At 39.0% G+C, this 14,652-nt stretch overlaps 1 protein-coding gene across 12 annotated transcripts in view; it reads right to left on the reverse strand.

The window, feature by feature from the left end:
• The window catches only part of NRF1 (nuclear respiratory factor 1), a 129,436-nt gene that overhangs the window by 43,452 nt on the left and 71,332 nt on the right, over positions 1-14,652 (reverse strand). For all 12 annotated transcript variants that reach the window (XR_003679732.1, XR_003679733.1, XR_003679731.1 and 9 more), the window contains exon 5: positions 12,877-13,017. Coding sequence is in view for 8 of the 12 variants with exons in the window: in XM_024129223.3 (XP_023984991.1) it covers positions 12,877-13,017 (141 nt within the window). In the remaining 4 variants the exon portion in view is untranslated. The remainder of the gene's footprint in view (positions 1-12,876; positions 13,018-14,652) is intronic.

Genomic DNA, 14,652 nt, shown 5'->3' on the forward strand with positions numbered 1-14,652 from the left:
CTCTCTCACTTCGTCACAGCTTACCCTTCCCCCTCCCCATATCCTCAAGTCCATGCTCTAGTAGGTCTGTGTTTTATTCCCAGCAAATTCTAAGATTATAAAACAGAGAGCCTTCCTGGAGGGTTGTGGAGAGTCCCAAAATGTGGCTGTGAGAACCGACTGTTTCTCATAGGTTACTATTGCTCCATGGGTGATGGAGAATTATACATATGTTGGTAAAGTACATCTTAAGCTGTATTTCATACACTTGTTTCTATAAGATCAAGAATATCTGCCCCCATGTTTGATTTCCGCCCCCTAAAGTACTACTGATGCTATAGCTTATTTCCCTTGTAGAACCTCCATGCATTTATGATGTCAAAGTCAACATGTCTTCAACATGTTGTTCTGGAGGTAGTAATCAGAACAATTAGATGAGAGAAATAAGAGGTGAGGAACAGATAAAATCACCACTATTTGTAAATGGTATGACTGTGTATCTGGAAATCCCCAGAGAATAAAATGAAAAAACTACTATAAACAATGAGAATTTGGTAACATGATTGGTCACAAAATATATGAAAATAAATGGGCTTTACTTAATAAAGAGGGAAAATAACCCTAAAACTCTTCTAAAAAGTTTCTAGTAAGATAGCCCAATGTCTATGAGTCTGACATATAGATATATGTAATGAAGCATGTGCTGATCTTAATGAATTTCATTCAAATTTATTTTACAAATCAAATCCAGACCAGACAGATGTTAAACCACAGAGACAACTACCTTTCTTTATCTCCTGGCATGGTAACCATGCTGTGTGTGTATACTGGGGGAGAAGGGGAGCCTACTTTGTGAATATTCTCAATTGCTGACAATGATTTTTGGCAAGAGAAGCAGTTTATCAAGTTATAATCTTCCTCCTCAGACCTACTGCTTTCCTTTGAACCTGGTGGTCTATAGTACACCAGAGATAAGCAGCATTCTTCATCTAAGGACACACTCATAACTGTCTCTTAAGACCAAAAGGAGAGGACAATTTTAGCATGAGTCACACCCAAGGACATGGGCTTATAGCCGTAAAATAGAGAAAGAAAAAAACAGAAATGGGAATACTTAAGTATTAATGAGATAACGAGTACAGCAAAACTTGTATTAAAGAGCCTATTTAAATATCAAGTGTTCTCATTTAAAGACTATTTTACCAGAAGATGACAGAAATTAGTACATAATAGGGAAGCATGAAACCAAATCAGTAATGTTTACCTAATAAAGATAGTTCTTACTGACAGTACTTACATTGTTATTTCTTGTCCCAAGCCTGCCATTTCACCTCTCTTTCTAAGTAACCCCCCATCTCCCAGACAGTCTCCTGCCTGCAGGATATGGTATTATATACTCCGTTATATATTTGGCTCTGTGGCATCAAGCAGCAGGTTAATAGAAATGTATCCATTTGCAAACCCAGGCTATCAGCTGGCTCATGAGGTCACTTCTTCAGTTATTTTAAGAAAGTGCATCTCAAAGTCATTTTTCCCTTTATCCTGGCTTCCTGGGAGTGTCTTTTTCTAGCCTCAGTTACATAGAGAAGGAAAAGGCTTAGTCCTCACACACAATATTTATATTTCTTCATACAAAGAAATAATAGCTTTCTCAGATGCATGAACAAAATAAACTCATACCACAGACTTTTGTAAGTCTTCCCCTTTCTTTTAATCCCATTAACAGTCTCCAAAAGGAGAGTTCTTTATATCCATGCCCAGCAGAGTGAGGAGATAATGAAATAAGAAGGCCAAATATCTCTAAATTAACAAAAAATGAAACTTTTTAAAAGATGTTTTATGTGCTAGAATTTCTGGATGGGAAATGTTTCAAAGCCCCAGGAAGAAGACAGTAGAGGCTAATATGAGAGGCAGGAGAAACGGAAGCTGCACCAAGGAAAGGTTACTTCCACAGGCAAAAACCTCATTAAGTTAAAAAATGGGCCCAGAGTGAAATTAATAAGTTCCAATTCAGAGTCAGATCTTCGCTTTTTAAAGTACTAACTATCAACTGTACAGAATTTGCCCCTATATCAAACAAGAGGCAAAAAGCACTTTCTACTACAAAAGTTTCAAGCTTGTACAGTTTAGAGATGAAGGACAATCTTTGCTTTTAAGTGCAGAGATAATGTGACTTCACTGAAAGAAGCAATTTTCCACCAGACTATTTTCATACTGCCCCAAATAACTAGTGCTAATAAAGGGATATTAATAAGGGGAAATGAGCTGTCTGGTACAGAAAGAGTTAAATGATTCCTTTCCAGAATTCAGCACTGTGCTCTCATTACCAGTTGGATTAATTACTGGTCCTGGAGAGTTTTGGAAACCCAAGCTACTCAATGAGCTTGTTAAGGAAGGTTTGTCTTTAATCCGCAGGGGAGACAATCAACAGGATCAGCAAAGGTAAAGCCTATCCTCTCCGGCTATCCTTTAATTGGGCTGCAACAAGCTTTCCCGGCCTCTCATTCTAATTTAGGGCTCTAGATGGGCTTCAAGTGCCCGGCGTGGTCAGTAAGACCACCTCAAACCAGCAGAGAGTAGAAAATAGCACTCCTTCCAGGGCACACTCAGCAAAGAAAAAATATATTAAATTCATGCCAGTGGCAATCAATAGTAAAGATTATGTGGAAACCACAGATGGTCTAAAAAAAAGATTTTCTAAAACTCTGAAAGTTTTAATCTGGCCAAAATGAAACAACATTTCTTACTAGGCTAGAAATTTTCCACTTGTAAATTTTGTTACTTTGCTGTCCAACAATGCATTATTCTTACATATTCCCAAGTACCCTTCTCCTCCCATTTCCTCTCTCTTTGCTCTGCATGTACCCGAGATGAGGAATTTTGAGGCTCCAGATGTCCATTTAGGTTCAGTAACCAAGAAAAGGCCTTTCAAACCAAAATGTTTGCCAACTCCATATCTACTAAAGAGATCAGAGAATATGTAACAGATTTAAAGAGAAGGTAGCTAAGATCAAACCACATTGAAAGGTGATGTTTTCTATACCCTACAGGAAAACAGCAATGTAGCAGGGAAGGAAAAGTGAAGAATTTTCAGACTGTGGCTTCATTACTGTAATTTAAAATTATGAACTTCCAGGTTGACAGTCCCAATCATACTCAAATGGATATTTAAAGGGCATTAGAAAATAAAAGCAAAATGATTTTTTTGCTCATTTTTGGGTATTATTTGTACCACTGACCTCTGTTCATAGAGATAATGAAAGTGGCTTTCCTTACTAGAAACACCAATCCTATATCCCCATGTTCCCTAGTAGCGCTAGCAGAAACACTGGTTTCTCTTAATCGCATTTTCCCATAAAACACATTCCCATAGAAACATGGAAAGAACAAGTTTGGAAGGAAAGATAAAATTAGAGAATTCAAGGGACAGCCAATGAAGACACTCTTCTCTCAAGTCAACACTTCTGCTTCTCTATCTCCACACCCCATCTACCCATTACACTGTCTCCCTCCCATTAATCAAAATGCTCTTAAAATTCTACCTTCTCTTTGAAGGAGTCTCAGATTAGTCAGTTTCTGCTACCTTATCCTAGTTGTACTCTTTTGTATAAAAATTTAAATAACACAGGTAAAGTCAAAGCTCTCTTTTTGATCTACCATTCCCCAATCTAGTCACCTGTCCAGAGGCATCAATTTGATGAACATCCTTTCTTACAGGCCAAATACCATGCATTTACATAAATACATGCTGGAGAGGCAGTTTTATGTGATGAAAGAAAACACACGTATTCACCTATTTTAGTATAACTCACTTTTTCTACTCAACATTTTGCCATAGAGATCTTCTCACAGTAGTACAACTAGAATAATCTCACTTTAAAGAAACAGTTGCTTAGTATCCACAGTATAGATTTTTCCATTTTATTTAACCATTCTATTGATAAACATTTAGGTTGTTTACAGTGCTTGTACATGCTTCTTTGAACACACCTGTGAGTATTTCTCTAGCAGAAAAGTGGAATTGCTGGTTAAAGTGTATATGCATTTTAACATTTGAATAGATACTGCCTAACTGTCCTCCTAAAAGACTTTGTCAATCCTATTCCCACCAATGGTACAGAACAATACCCATTATTTCAAAACCTCCCTTCACACGTTAAAAAAAAAAAAAAAAGCTTTAAATCTTTAACTTGTTTTCATGTTTTTCCTTCATTTTGCTTCCAAAAGGAAATGAGAGCATAGCTCTGTCACCTGTATATTGTCCACAGCCTCTAGGCTGGGGCAGGTCCTGACCCCTGCCTGCCGGCTGCCTCGAGGCCACAGGGCGCCTGGGGGTTCACGTGCAGCCCCAGGGGTCGCCTTCACATTTTTTAATTACCTGGCTTTCTTATTTTGGCTCATCGGATGTTAGGGAAATGATTTAATTTTCATTACTAGTGAGGCTGAGACTCTTTTTATATGTTTACTGATTATTTTTCCTTTTCACAACTGTTCATAATGCTTTGCTTATTTTTCTAATTATCTTTTTCTTATTAATTTGAAAGAAATATTAATCTGTTCTAGATATTCTTTCATATAATATGCAACTATTTTTCCCTAATCTAGTTCTGTCCTGAATATGGAATTTATATGCGTGCTCCCTTCTCTTGGTATTCCTGAATACACCCCTTAATTATTTTACTCTCAGAATATGCTGTGTTCTATTATATTCCCTTAATCTCATCCTGCTTACCTAACATTTACAAAATGTGGAATGGCATCATATAAATAAACACTTTTTGATCATTTCAGACAGTAAGAAAAGCCTACTCTGCACACAGATTCTGACACAACAGTAGGAGAAACAGTTGGGAACTGTGATCTACAACAGTGGTTCTCAAAGTTGGCTGCACACTGGAATTGTCTGGGGAGTTTAAACACTGCAGAAGCCTATATCTCATCCCCAAAGATTCTGACTTAATTGGTCTGGAGTGTGGCCTGGGCACTAGGATTTTAAGTTCCCCAGGTGGTTCTACTGTGCAGCCAGTTTAAGGACCACTGAACTAATTTAAATACTTTTTTTTTTTTTTTTTTTTTTTGTGGTATGCGGGCCTCCCTCTGCTGTGGCCTCTCCCGTTGCGGAGGACAGGCTCCGGACGCGCAGGCTCAGCGGCCATGGCTCACGGGCCCAGCCGCTCCGCGGCATGTGGGATCCTCCCAGACCGGGGCGCGAACCCGGTTCCCCTGCATCGGCAGGCGGACGCGCAACCGCTGCGCCACCAGGGAAGCCCCAGGATGTTATTTTATTTAAGAAATTCTCTCACCTGTGATTTGAGAAAGGCTATTATATCACTGTATTGGAATAATTTTTCAAAAGTAGGAGAACAAGGTTTTGCAGGGTAAATGGTAGGTTAGGTGAGATTTTTCAAACAAACCGGAAATCAGACAAGTCTTTGAACCTGTAATGGACTATCCTGTCCCATTGATCCCCTGCATCAGCAGGCGGACGCGCAACTGCTGCGCCACCAGGGAAGCCCTTAAATACTTTTTATCCAGCCCTTCTTCTTTAAAAAAAATTTTTTAAATTGTAGTAAAATATACTTAACATGAAATTTACCATTTTACAATGTACAATTCAGTGGCACTAAGTACATTCACAATGTTGTACAACCATCACCACTATTTCCAGAACTAATTCATCATCAAACAAAAACTCTGTACCTATTAAACAATAATTCCCCATTTCTACTTCCCCCAACCCCTGGTAACATCTATTCTACTCTGTCTTTATGAATTTGCTCATTCTAGATGCCTCATGTAAGTGGAATCACAAAATATTTGTCCCTTGTGTTTGGTATATTTCACTTAGCATAATTGTCTACTCTTTAGGTAGAAGAGGCCAGATCTATGCTTTTTCAAAACAAAACAGTACTCAAAAAACCTAAACTGATAACTGATGAATATTTTCTAAGTAAAACATGTCAATCCCTGTGAATAATTTCTTTCAAAGAAACAGTCGCTGTGTTGAGTGCTTCTGAAGGTTTCCCCTGAAAACTTGTGAAGAATTACTATCCTGTTGCATCATCACTCCAAGGGAGTATTAAAGCAACAAAGATTGCCCCAGTGAGAGTAAGAGGAGGGCAATAAGTTCAAGGGAGGAGAGGAAAGGGAGAGGGGGAAAAGGAGTGGATTTTAACCAGTAATACCGGACTGGTCTTTCCAGAGATATTTTTTCTATAATTATATTCTTTGCCTGGATTTCTTCTAACACAAAGTCCAAAAAGATTAACAACCTTCCAAGAACAAGAGACTCCCATAGGACTCAAATGTGGTAAAGAACATAACTGATTTTCCACTAAGCAAAATCATAATTATTGCTTAAAGACTCTACAAGAAACAATACAAGTCCTTAAACTCAAAATGTAGTCTGTCGTAGAGAATGGACTTGAGGACACAGGGAGGGGGAAGGGTAAGCTGGGACGAAGTGAGAGAGTGGCATGGACGTATATACACTACCAAATGTAAAATAGATAGCTAGTGGGAAGCAGCCACATAGCACAGGGAGATCAGCTCGGTGCTTTGTGAACACCTTGAGGGCTGGGATATGGAGGGTGGGAGGGAGACGCAAGAGGGAGGGGATATGGGGATATATGTATACGTATACCTGATTCACTTTGTTATAAAGCAGAAACTAACACACCATTGTAAAGCAATTATACTCCAAGAGAGATGTTTAAAAAAAAAAACAAAAAAGTGTAGTCTGTGAGTCAGCAGCATTGGCATCACCTAGAAGTTAGAAAGCAGAATCTCAGGTCCCATTCCAGTCCTACTGATTCCCAATCTGCATTTAAACAAACAAGACTCTCAGGTGATTCCTATGCATACTGAAGTTTGAGAAGCACAATTTAGCCCATCCTCTGGTCTCTGATCTGAAGTATCCAAGAAAATTTTGCTGACCTGGCTTTCAAAATCTCTGAAAAAGATGACTTCATTATTTCATTGTAAATGGGATTGCAGAATCTATACCATATTAATGATTTCTTCTTCTAAGGCTTTTCTCAACCTCCTTCAATTCTTACACAAAGAGGCAGACAGAAATGGGATAAGTTCTAGCCACTAGCCACTATTCTTCTTAAAGGTGCCTAGAAATTCAAGTTTTCATTTTTTCACTAAAAATACTACAGAGCCATGTGTTTTTTACCACATACACCAAAAAAGACTTTCTTAGAATCAAGATATATTTATAATAGTAAAAACAGAAGCTGTTCAGGTAAACATTTTATTTACTCGTATAGAATTATACTTTTACCAAAACCAAAAACCAACAAGCAAAACACAACAAAAACCACAACTACAGAGCCGCTTCCTGAAAGAATCAGGACATTCAGCTCACATAGAATTTAAGATACTAAGTTATATGTAACTTCAACCTGTTGCAGAAGATAATTTTGATAGTTGCTGGAGCAAGTCAAGAAATTCTTTTACAACAGTAACTGTCCAGTGTAGATTACCAGAGATACTCAGTCTGAGCGATGATGGCAGTATAGTTTTATTGAAAAAAAGAGGGAGAGAGAGTAATGGGGGGCAGGAGGAGACAGAGAGGCAGAAGAAAGCACTGCCAATATGGACTCCACCCTAAGTTCTATTTGTTTGTCACTAGCGTGCTTCACAGGTTCTTCCTCTCTTTATGCCTCAGTTTTTTAATACATTATGACCTGTACTGTCCACTTCACTGCTGAGCAAAAAATAAATAAATAAATAAATCTAGGTTCATTAACTTTCTCTAAGTGAAAAATGGGTGAGAAATGGTATGCTCAGATTATTCAAAAGTTAATATAGGTAACGTATATAACTAGTATTAATAATTAGTAATAGTACCTTTGTGTGATTCCTTAGTTTTCAAAGTACTTTCCAATATAACATCTCATTTTTTCTTCCTCCAACTCCATAATGTAGGAGCGCAGGTATTATTCTCACTTTCATAAGATGAAACTGAGAACCAAGGCTACCATGTAGTAGAACAGGGATTTAAAGACTAGATCTTCCAGCTAACTTCCTAATTTGTAAAGAATTAAAATAACGGGACACATAACTTAAGAACAATATTGAATATAATTTACTCTCTTTGGATGATTCAGAACTCATCTTAGGATTGTATATGGAATTATCCTTGTAAATTAGGGTCATCAATATAAACATTAGTCATCTCCATAGCATTCAGTGCAGATAAGATGATTAATAGAGCTGTCTGGTTAACCCAAAGTCCATCTCTATTCCAGTGCACTTTTATAATTCTGGAATTTTATCACTTCAAGGAAGTCATGAATTATCCATATGGTTTCAACTCTAGAATTGGTGTCCACTTAAACTTACATTGTCCTTTATGGCTACAGACCATATCTGAGCTCTTCTTCCTTGACTATAATAGAAATTACTCTCTCTCTCTCTCTCTCTCTCTCTCTCACTGGAGAGCAAGGGTTAAATGAGATACTCCTGTAAAGAACTTAGTGTTGTGCCTTCCAATACACAGTAGCTACAGAAGAAAAAAATGAGAGACAGAGAGAGAGAGAGAGAGAGAGAGAGAGAGAGAGAGAGAGAGAGAAAGAGTTGACATCTTCACTGGAACATTAAAAAATCATTGGACAGGGCTTCCCTGGTGGCGCAATGGTTGAGAGTCCGCCTGCCGATGCAGGGGACACGGGTTCGTGCCCCGGTCCGGGAGGATCACACATGCCGCGGAGCGGCTGGGCCCGTGAGCCATGGCCGCTGAGCCTGCGCGTCCGGAGCCTGTGCTCCGCAACGGGAGAGGCCACAGCAGTGAGAGAGGCCCGTGTACCGCAAAAAAAAAAAAAAAAAAAAAAAAAAATCAATTGGACAAAACAAAGCAGAAACATCATCAAACTTACACTTTACAAAATTCAATTTGGGGTTTCTATGGTTATAAAAGAAATTCATGCTTATTAGACAAAGACACTGAAAATCACCCATAATGCTACCACACATATATAATCACTGTTAATATACTGGTGTATATCCATCTAAAGTTTCACACACACTCACAAACAGGCAAGTTTTGTGTGCATGTTTTAAACAAATGAGATCAATTAACTCAATCTTGTATTCCCTGGGGGGGAAAATCTAGCCGTCCCCGCCCCAAGTAGAAGAAAACAAAAATAAAGCCCTAAACCCCTCAAATTAGAGTACATAAGAAATGCTATTTTATAACTAGTTTTTAATTTAATACACCACAGTATTATTCTACTGCAATAGAGAGCAAATCATCATTTTTAGTGTCTAATATTTCACTGCACAGTCACTTCTAGTCTGTTTTTTGGGCTAAACTGCTCTTCTTTCCATGTAAATTCTAAACACCACTATTGTAATTTATTCAATCACACTGTTCTCAGATTTTCCTATTGTAAACAATGCCATGAGCATACATCTTTGCTTACTTGGAAGGCATGACATGCACATTTAAAATTTTGCCAACCTGCCCTCTGGAAAAATTGTACCAATGTATATTCCATTGATGACGCTTTATATTCCCATAACCTTGCCTATCTAGGTTTGGTTTGAAATAGAACCCTGCTTTTACTACCATTAATAGTGAAAGGCTTTAGGAGCAATAAGTTAAAAAAAAAAAAAGGTGTTTGGCTAACATTAAGAAGAAAGCAAATATTTGAGGAAAACAAAATAAAACACAATTTTTAAAAAAAAGGGTTGTGGGGGGAGGAACCGCAGGATCCGACACCTCAGAAATTCCCGTTCAGCTGCAAGATGGGTTCTTCATCACCCTGCTCACTCCTCCTCACCATGTTTGTTTTATTTGTTATGCGTTATTTTTTACTCGTCATCTGTGGTGAGACGGGTAAGGGGGGAATGTACAACCATAAAGAAGATGCATGCTTCCAACAAAGTACCTCTGAGACCGACTCATGACTTAGTACCAGCTTCCTTTGGATGTACCACTGCACCAAGCTCTACTGAGTGCATATTTCATAAAAATGGAAAACAATAGTTTTAAATGTTTTACCTCCAATGTGATAATTAAACTGTTTGCTCTGACTTCTGTGACCGTCCCCAAATTTTCCTAATTATCAGTAGCCAATGATTTAATATAATAAAAACCTCAGATTATTTCAACCTAACACACCAAATGTGACAAAGAAGCAAAACATGCCCATCGCAGGAGAGGAGTTTACCTAAACATAGTGCACTCCTTCTCCTTAATGATAATTCCTTACTTCTGATTAAGTAAGCTTCTTAATCAGAAGCTTAGTTAGCTTTAGATGTACTTTATATCTGAGACACAGAGTAAATTCTGTACATTAATCAGATAAGATTCACTTTACGTTTTCTTTAACCAGTCAGAATGGTCCTAGGGATAGAATAACAGCAGGTATGAAATGACAGGAAAAAAGTTTGGATAATGCTTTCCTTTGGAACCATTATCCAGAGATACTTCAAGTGTCCACAGAAAGATCTGTGAATCCAACAATCAAAAGATTACAATTCAGCATTATATTTATAAAATACTGCATTACTTCAAACCAAGTTGTTAGTTCAGACTTAGATAAAAATAAAGTGCCATCTCCTGAGCTGCAGCATCAATGTCTGCACTGAGTGAACACGCACTCAGGAGACTTGTGATCCAGTTACCCACTACCCTGGATTCATTTCTGCTCTGCCTCTTAGGTCATTTGCTGAACAGATATTGACTGAGTACTACAGTCGCCCCTAGGTATCTGCGGGGGATTGGTTCCAGGACCCCACCATAGATACCAAAATCCGAGGATGCTCAAGTCCCTTACATAAAATGGCAAGGTATTTGCACGTAACCTGCACACATCCTCCCATATACTTGACACCATCTCTATATTACCAAAATACCTAATACAATGTACATGCTATGTAAATAGGTGCAGCGTTGCAAATTCAAGTTTTGCTTTGTGGAACTTTCTGCAATATTTTTCCCCCAATATTTTTAATCCGAGGCTAGTTGAATCCACAGATGCAGAACCCACGGATATGGAGGGCCAACTGCATTTAGAATACAGATATTATCTGGTGCCAGGCAGCTGTACTGGACAGCAGTGAAGAACAGAACTAAGCCCTTGCTCTCAATTCTAGTTAAAGAGACAGACCAAACAGAAGTATAAATGTTAACAAATAAGATAATTTCAGGTAGTGGTAAGTGTTACAAAGACAATAAAATAGGGGATGTATTAGGCTGTAACTTGGTGGTGAGGAGAAAGCTTCATTAGATGGGATAATCAAGAAAGGCTTGTCTCAGGAGGTGATATCTGAGTTAGACTTTGAATAAGCTAAGGTCAATCGTGCAATGATTTGGGAAAACAATGTTTCAGGCAGAGGAAACAGCAAAAGTAAAAGAAAGAGCTTGGAGTGTTTGACAAGAAGAAAGAGGGTGAGTGTGGCCAGAGCACAGTGACTGAGGGGGAGAATGAGAAATGAGGTTGGAAGAGGCCAGGTTAATATAGGGTCTCAGAGGCCATGGCAGAGTCTTATTTGATTCTAGGAATAGTGGAAAGCCATTAAAGGGCTTAAACAAGAAGGTGATATTACCTGATTTAAGTTTTTAAAAAATTCTCTGCTGGCTCTGTAGAGCGTGGACTGCAGCAGAAAGGAGATCAATAGAACTGATCAATGTAAACAGTCCATGCATGAGATGCTAAAGGCTTGGGCAAGGGTGGTGATGGGAACTGAGAAGAATGGTCAGATTCAGAATACATTTCAGACATGAAATGACATGACTTGCTAATGAATTAGATGAGGTTTGTGGGGGAGTGAGGGCAAAACCAAGGATTACTCCTATGCTGGGACTTGAGCAACCAGATGGACCATGGTGCCATCAGCTGATATGAGGAATACTAGGGGAGGAACACATTTGGAGTGGAGAGTGGGGGCAGTCAAAGGTTCTGTTTCAGGCATGTTAGGTACTGGAGATCTAACAGTGGTATAAGCCGGGGGTACAGACAGCATACGGATGGGATATAAAGCCCACAGGACAGGATGAGATTACTTGGAGAAAAACTACAGATAGAGCCCTGGGACTTGCCAATATTGATCAGGTGAGAAGAGGAAGAGGAGCCAGCACAAGAGCTGAGAGGGAGCACCCGGTGAGGTAGGAGGATATTCAGGAGAGGGTGGGGTACAGAAACCAAGAGAAGAAAGTATTTTTAGAAGGAAGGAGTAATCAACTATGTTAAATGCTGCTGGAAGTATGAATAAGATAAGGAAAGAAAACTCACAACTGGATTTAAAGCTAGAAGTATTAATAAAGAAATAATATAGAAAGATGTTATAAAAAAGGCATTTGATCTTGATTAAGCTATCACTTTTAAAGCTAAAAAAACTTATAAGGGACAGTCTCAGCAAAATCCCTGAGGTATGTTGATTTATCAGGCTAAGTACATTTTGACTTACCCTCTCAAAGGGAGAAGAGGAAAGCAATGACTCAGGAGGGTGTCCTTCTGAGTTTTCCATTCTTATTCCCTGGAGAAGTGAGCCTTCCTCGGCAATAGTGTGGTGGTATTCAGAATTTATATGGAAAGAGGAGCAGCTCAGCCCAAAAGAGACTGAACGTTTACTTGCCCCCCTGATTGTGATTCATCAAAGTCCTGACAGTCTCCTGTCCAAACCAACTCCAGCTAAAAGTTTCTTTATCTAACCCAAGGGCCCAACTGAAAGGAAAAAACTGCCAACAGAAGTAGAAGACCATATCCACGCCCTCGGCTGGAGCATTCTCCTGGCACTACATTTTCTCTTCCAAGGCTGCTACTGTTTCACTATCAGACTCCAGCCTGTGTCTCACTCTGGTGGTATATCACTGAGGACAAAGCTAAAAAAAGTGATCTGAGGCCCGCCCACACCTGTGCCACCTCACGCCCTGCCCCTTACCTGAGTCATTTTGTCCACAGAGACTGGAATTCCATCGATGGTGAGAGGCGGCAGCTCCGAGTTAACCTCCTGTGGCGCAGGGGCGTGCTCTGCCAGGGCAGACTCCAGGTCTTCCAGGATCATGCTCTTGTACTTACGCACCTGCAGGGAATTGGGGGCAGAAGTAAACAAGATGCCCAACAACCAGGGAGGGTTGGTGCCAAGCAACCAGAGAGTGGGTGGGGCTGGCCTCCCTCAGCCATTGCAGAGCCCTAAGAACAAACATGTCCACAACTAGCAGATAAAAATACCCGCTGGCCCCAAAGACATCACATTGTACAGAATTAAATGAAAAGACGATAGAATTACAGGTAACAATTGTAGAAAGAAGCCAGAGGAAAAAAGTTTTATAGAAATACCGCTCCTCAGTTAAAATCACCTTTTCTCCGTAAATGCTGGCCCCAATACCTGTTCCAGATCTAACAGGAATGGCATTCATTATTCTGCATTTCCCAGGCCATTTGATAAAACCTAGCTGTGGCAGTTAATTACCAAAATCATTTTCAAGATCACTGAGGACTTATGTCTCTGAAACTCTAAGAAACCTATTTGAAACTTCCCTATGCCGTTACTTTCCTGCAAAGCTAGACTACTAAACAAATAGGAGATTCAAGTGTACAAGAGGCTGCACTGAAAGGCATCAGAGAAAAAAACCAAGCTGGGTGTCATAGGTGTCACTATTAGTAAGGCCCAGGGCCAGAAAGAGCACCGCAGGCCAAGTCCTCTTCCTTTCTGGTACTCCCTGGTGACAGAGGTGAACTTCAAACCCATGATGTGTCTGTAACTCTGACAAGCCCAGGTCTGAAGCAGATACTGTTACTCTGACTCCATTCCTTCCACTGCCAGTGAAAGGTCTCTCAAAAAACAGAACTTAACAGCAGCACATTGTACATGTACACATTCTTCTATCATGAGCAGAAACAGCAGACAGACACTGGATCCTACCACCACCAATAATGGGTTCATTCACTTACAAGAATACACAAGGGGGATGAGGATACCTTTGGGGATAACAAAGAAGCCATGGAATTATAGAAATGTGACAAGATGGGATAGAAAATTAACTTGCTTTCAGGGCTCAGGCCATTATCTTAGAAAAAAAGGGTAAGAGAAAATGAGTTTTACCCAGAAGTTATGACAATGTTTGAGTCCTGGGTTTTCTGGTAAGTGGACTGAACTCCAATCACCACACACTTCCTTATAAATATCTCACTATGAAGATTAAAAGAGAAAGATTCCCATACTCAACCTCAAGCATATGGAAAAGTAAAAATTATTGTTGGCTACGATGTACAACTTTTACAGAGTTTTCCAAATAGATCAACAATAAAAGTGATGAAAGAAAAATAGTGCGAACATGTAGAATCATTATTATCTCTAGAGATTCAGTTTTATCCTGGTTTCCAATAAAAGAGAAAGTTTCAAAAATTACTGCTGATATATTTATTGTAACTAAACAGCTGTGTTGTCATGGCATCTTTAAGGATACATATTTTCTGATTTCTAGGTTTCTATATCCTAAGTAGAGTTTTTATACTACCAACTCACAGAAAAACTGAGTAAGCCTAGTTTATGGTCTTTGAACTTTAATGTATCAGGTTAAATCATTATATTAGTATGTATTCCCATAGTAGGAGTGAATGAAAATGATATAAGAGTAAATTTCATTGTGCAGAAACACCTGGCATTCAAAGACAAGAAATCATTAGATTATTACTATTATTACATTATTAGCTA

Source organism: Physeter macrocephalus, chromosome 5, assembly GCF_002837175.3.
Source record: "Physeter macrocephalus isolate SW-GA chromosome 5, ASM283717v5, whole genome shotgun sequence".
Classification (NCBI taxonomy): Eukaryota; Metazoa; Chordata; class Mammalia; order Artiodactyla; family Physeteridae; genus Physeter; species Physeter macrocephalus.